The following is a 5,888-nucleotide window of genomic DNA, read 5'->3' as shown; positions in this document are numbered from 1 at the left end:
TTGGGGGGGGGGGGGGGTTCTTCCCTTCAAATGCATAGCATAGAAAATTTGAAATGAAAGAATTTCAAATCCATCTCGCATTTAATATATATAGTTCTTTCTTTCCAAAATATAACAAATATGTCTCTCATCTATTCCCACAACAGAAAATGTCATGCTACATACTCAGGACAGTTGCAAGAAGTAGAAACTGAGTTTAAATTTTGCATATGAGGCATATCCAAAAATAGTGATAGCGTGATCAAGAGAATTTCACTAAGTGGTGCACGGAGAAGACCTTTAAGATGACATTCATAGCTCTGTAAATTTATATCTCTTAATTCTTCTTGAAGTGATAAATCGTGCAGTTTCTAACCTAAGGGATGAAGCAAAAGACATGGATTGTCTAAGCAAGCAAGTTCAACCACAACAGAAAGGGTTTAATCAAGTGGGCAGGTTCAAGCCTCCAGGTTTACATTGAGGAGGATAAAATGAGTCTCAATTCATAAAACATTGGATCCCAAAAAGAATAGAAAAGAAGACATTCCACCCAATACTGCCCAGAGCAATCTATTGTCCAATGCATATATGAATGACGGATCAAGTCATCATTTTCTAGCATTATTGGCCTAATTTTCTGAAGACTGGCATATACAGTCAAAGTTATGCAGGCCTTTACGACCATAAGAAGGAAAAGAGCAAATGGAATGCATGGTGGAGGTGGACATTTTGTAAAATGCAAAGTCTTTCCGCTGCGCAATCATTGACCTAATGATAAGAGACTTTGTGTCGTCCATATGTTATGTCAGAATATAAGCTGTTTAGACTTCTTTCAAGATGTTGAGTATATCTCTTTAGGTTCAATGAGAGAACACAAAATGAGGGATATGATATACAAGAAAAGTTCATGGGGTTCTATTCCTTGAATATACTGGCAAGGATCAATGAGACAGCAAATTGATTTTGCGTTAATCTTAATTAGCAAAGGATATGCATAGAAATCTAACACTAGATAACAGGAGTCTCTTAATGAAATGGCTTTGGAGATGCAACATTGAGAAGGAAGCTTTATGGAGACAGGTCATAAGTTGCAGGTACGAGCAACTGGGATACTGGGGTAACCAAACCAGTAAGAACAATCATATGGAGTTGGCAACTGGAAATTCACCAGGAATCTTTGAACGGAGTTTGTAGCAAACAGAGTTTCAAGATGGAAAATGGGAGGAGAATTTCCTTCTAGAATGATGACTGGCTTGGTCATGGAACATAGAGAGAGACCTCTTCCCTGATCTATTTATCCTTTCAAGTTTCATCTTCACCTAATGCCACAATGGAAGAAGCTTGGGGCTGAAGGGTTGGAACATATCTTTCAGAAGAATTATCAATGACTGTGAAATCACTAGCGTCACCGGATTCCTCAGACTGTTATAGGACTTTACAGGATTAAACGAGGACAACTCTCTTACATGAAAAGGACACAGCAGCTCAAAATTCACAGTCAGAGAAGCATACAACTATCTATCATCTATAGGGCAGTCATTGCACCTTCTGGCGCTGGAGATAGATTTGGAAGATCAAAGCACCTTCTAAAGTTGTTTATTTTTCATGGCTAGTAATAAGAAAAGCTTGCTCACACAGGAAATCCTTCAGAGAAGAGGCTTTCAGTACAGTCTCACATGCTTTCTATTCCAACAGGAAGCTGAAGCCAATGGCCATTCGTTTCTAAATTTGGCCTAATATGCACCTGCAACGGAATAAGGGGAAAAATAGGTCACAAGGAATGGTGAAAGATTGTTCTAGCTTGCATATGGTGGAAAATCTGGAAGGAGAGGAATGCAAGATGTTTTGAAGGCATGAGCCGCTCAACCCAGAAAATCAAGAGTACCTGCATCTCTCTTTTTCATTTTTGGTGTAAAGAAGAGTTTATAGTTGATGAATATAATATGTTACCATTCCCAAAAAGAACGAATATTGAATTGGTAACATGAAAGTAAATGCTAAAAATAAATTGTCCAAACACTCTAGATAACAACAATGATCCATCGACATACAAAAGATGATGCTGGCATGAAATCTTGTTGTTATGGTTCTAGTTCCTAAATATCTGTGGCAAAAAATTAATGGCACAGTGTCTTCTGAGGTTTAAAATGGTTTACAAGAAAATAAGAAGTATGTTTACTTATTAGAGAGAGAAAATTGAGAAAGATGTTAATGACTTACAGAGTGACTACAGGCATGAGAGCACAGATGACAGAACAAACTCTTGATACGTATCGAGGAGGAGGAGTCATTCCATCAGCAATTCCACGACTCCTTACCAGTTCAAAGTACTCTCGTGCACCCACAAAAACAGCAGCAGCAAGGGCAACAGTGAAAACCCATCCTCCAGTCAATACCACACCTCCGACTAAAATACCTATGCCAAGTCCAAAGACTACCCTTTTCTTCAATTGACTATTTTTCTCCTTAAGTTCAGAAGTGGGAATTTCCCCCGCCGGTGTACTGTTGCATTTGTTAACTTCCTACAACAAAATTATCTCAGTGGTTCCAATTCAACTATCTGAAAAGTCTGAACATAATACATGTTGTCTTGCGACATTGACTCTGATGCTAATCTTGGAAGTAGCGACCCCAGAAGTTAAACAATGACTTGAACACTTACCCAAAAGCAAACAATGAATACAGGATCAAAAAGCAAAGGAAGATCCCCATATTTAATGCCTTCCCCTTGAGCATTACAAAAGGGACAACAAACTAACAATTGACACAACCAAAGATACTCCAGAATAAGAAATGGTTATAGTTTCTCTTAATTGGTAATAGAAATGGTTACAGGCTTTATAGATATTTATAGTTTTCTAGTCAGAATTCCACACTAGATACTCATACACATTCTAATTACAGTTTCAGGAAAACGTGAATGTTTATCACATTGCAAATCACCCAGTATTACACGTGAATTTTAGGAGTATCTAGTCAGCAATTGCACTTAGGCTATACACCTTTTTTTAAAAACTGATAAATACCCGATGACCATTCGAAACTCGGTGGATAATGGACCCTCCCCCTACTCTTACACATAGGCTTACACACCTATATTTAACATTATACCAGTTTTTAAAATAAACACCTGTTGATTCACTTTTGTTCACCTTTACATATGTTAATTTCACTCTGCTGCATCCCTCAATCACTCAGAAGCCTTTAGCCCATTAATTGTAATAATAGATCCCGAAAAATACCCTTTCCCTTCTTGACTGATAAGAGAATTTGGCCAGTAAAGATATCGAGAAATTTTAGTATTTTTTTACCAGGTGTTATTATTATTACTGCTATTCATATGTATATATATATATATATATATATATATATATATATATATAAAAAAACTTATTTTTATTTGGTATAAGATGACATAAGTTAAGATTAAATTGATTCATATGGCTGACTCAAACTAATTTAGGAGTAAGGCGTAGTTGTTTTAAACTCTCACCTCAAACGTCTGTCTCTCCAATGAATAATCTTATCCTCAAAAGTGTTCCCCCTGATCTCTTCTCTTAAAGGTAGCTATACAATTTTTTTTCTTTCTCCGATTAGATACATCTTCGACTATCGACCTTCTCCTAATAAAACAACAAACTTTGGACTTCTAAGTCCACTAAAAATAACCGCTCTATTCCTCTGCATCATAATATCATAAAGAAATGGAAAAAACACTTTGATGAAAGAAATATTAACAACACTAGTGGATAAATTAGAAAATATTAACTAAATTAGAAAATATTAACTAACTCTCTTTTTAAAAGGGCAACTTTCACATATAGCAAACAAAAAATTCATATTTGTATGCTATAGCAAACTTTGCATAATTGCGCTCCATAGCAAACATAAAAACTGTATAATTCGCTATACATATACAAGTGTATAATTCGTTGGCCTAAATTGTATAATTCGCTGGCCTAAATTGTATAATTCGCTGGCCTATTTCGCTGCAATTGTATAATTAGTTTTGCATACAGTTGAATCGAATTAAAATGTATGTATATTGCATAATTATAAGTGTATAGCAAGAAGATATATGTTTTTCTCGCTTTATACAAAAACAGAAACACAATATATACACTTCTGTTGTATAAAGCTAGAAAAAATTGTATTTCACTGCAATTGTATAATTCACAATTGTATAATTCTTGGGCCTTTTTTTCTGCAATATTTGAAGTAAAATGTTTGTAAATTATATAATTAAGTGTATAACACGAAGATATACATTTTTGCATGTGTATATACAATTTTCTCTCGCTTTATACAAAACAGAAACAGAAATTATACACTTCTGTGTATAAAGCGAGAGAGGCGAGAATGGGAGAGTGGCGAGCGAGACTTCTGGGAGAGAGACGCCTGGCAAATTTTTGCCAACGTTTGCTATGGAGCACAATTAAATCAAACCCTAGCTATTCCATTTAATTTAGGTTATTAGTTTGCTATTATATACAATTTTCCTCTTTTTAAAATGAAGGATCTTTGGGAAAACAAAAAGCATATCATAGTTTATCCAACTACAAACCAGTCCTCTTAAACCATATTTCTCCAAAGCAACTGCACTCAAGTTGCACCCCTCTAACATTGACAGATTTTCCAGACAGTTTTGCTTTGACCATGACATGTATAGATCAAACCAAGATAAGAAAAAGAAAATCTTATGTAGCTCCCTAATATGATTAATTTGATCAGACAGCCACCCATGCCCATTGGCTAATGCAACAGTCAACTTAGAACTATAGCTAATGTTAAAATCTGAACCACTCAGTATCATCAGATGAGAAGTGGCAATTTTGTTTGTCCTGACAAACAACTAAAACAATTGATATTTGCAAAAGTTCACTTGGCCTAATCTAAAGGACAATCAAAAGTAGAAGACAACAAAGCTAGAGTCAAATCATTCTATTACTATCTCACTTACATGCAATTTGTCACATATCAAGAATTCTTTAAAACTAGAGATATCAATCATACTTATCCCTACACAAACTAAAAAAATTAAATAAATAAATTTTACCTCTTTGGATTCATCATCAAAAAGGTGGCCTGGTTCAGCACGAGCAACAGCTGTGATAATTCGAGGGTGTTTCAAGAAGATGCTTCTTGGTATACCCGAAACCTCTGTAACTCTAGACCCATCAAGAAATAAGCCAATTCTTGAAATTGAACATCTGGGTCGGCTTAAAGTTAAGGTTCTTGTGGAAGAATGATGAAATTGAGATGATGTAGAAGGAAGATGATGAGAGTGGCAACTGCAGATGGAAGTAAGGGAGACCTTAAATCTATCAAAATCTAGTGAAGAAGCCATAGATGAAATGGGATAATGGGTATTCATAAGGGATTATTAGCAGTGTAATTGAAGGAAGAAATCAAGATTCGACATTGTCGATGGGAAGAGGATATGTACAGTAACAGAGGTAAGTGATAAAGACGGGAAGGGTTGATATTCTTGAACCGTGTGCTACACATAAAGAATAAGCCCATCCTTTTTGTTGTTTTTAACGGCCTTGGGTCTTGCCTTAGCTTCTTTTTTTTACCGAGCCTTATTAATTTTCATTCGATTTGTTCATTATAGGCTCAAGGTAGATAATGCTCCCAATAAAATTTGTGATAATTATATAAAAGGATAAATTATTAATTTAAAATTAAATGTTATAATCATATTTTGATTAAATTGCGCTTTATAGTAAATTATTTGTTGGTCATTTCTCTCCCTCAAACTTTTGCTCGCCACTCTCCTTCTCTCGCTCGCTCCTTATATCTCTCGCTTTATACAATCAAAAATGTATAAATTGTGTAAAGCGAGAGAAAATTGTATATACATATGCAAATATATATTTTTTTTCATCATATGTGCTTATAATTATACA

At 35.0% G+C, this 5,888-nt stretch overlaps 1 protein-coding gene across 1 annotated transcript in view; it reads right to left on the bottom strand.

The window, feature by feature from the left end:
- Positions 1-5,493, bottom strand: part of LOC107008108 (phosphatidate cytidylyltransferase 4, chloroplastic) — an 11,635-nt gene extending 6,142 nt beyond the window's left edge. The window contains exons 1-2 of the mRNA XM_015207022.2: positions 5,036-5,493; positions 2,200-2,501 (exon numbers count right to left, since the gene is read on the bottom strand). Of these exons, the coding sequence (XP_015062508.1) occupies positions 2,200-2,501; positions 5,036-5,353 (620 nt within the window). The 5' untranslated portion in view covers positions 5,354-5,493. The remainder of the gene's footprint in view (positions 1-2,199; positions 2,502-5,035) is intronic.
- Positions 5,494-5,888: the final 395 nt, after the last annotated feature.

This window comes from Solanum pennellii, chromosome 1, assembly GCF_001406875.1.
Source record: "Solanum pennellii chromosome 1, SPENNV200".
Lineage (NCBI taxonomy): Eukaryota > Viridiplantae > Streptophyta > Magnoliopsida > Solanales > Solanaceae > Solanum > Solanum pennellii.
Note: the sequence above shows the minus strand (reverse complement) of the source record. Positions and strands in the feature narration are given on the sequence as shown.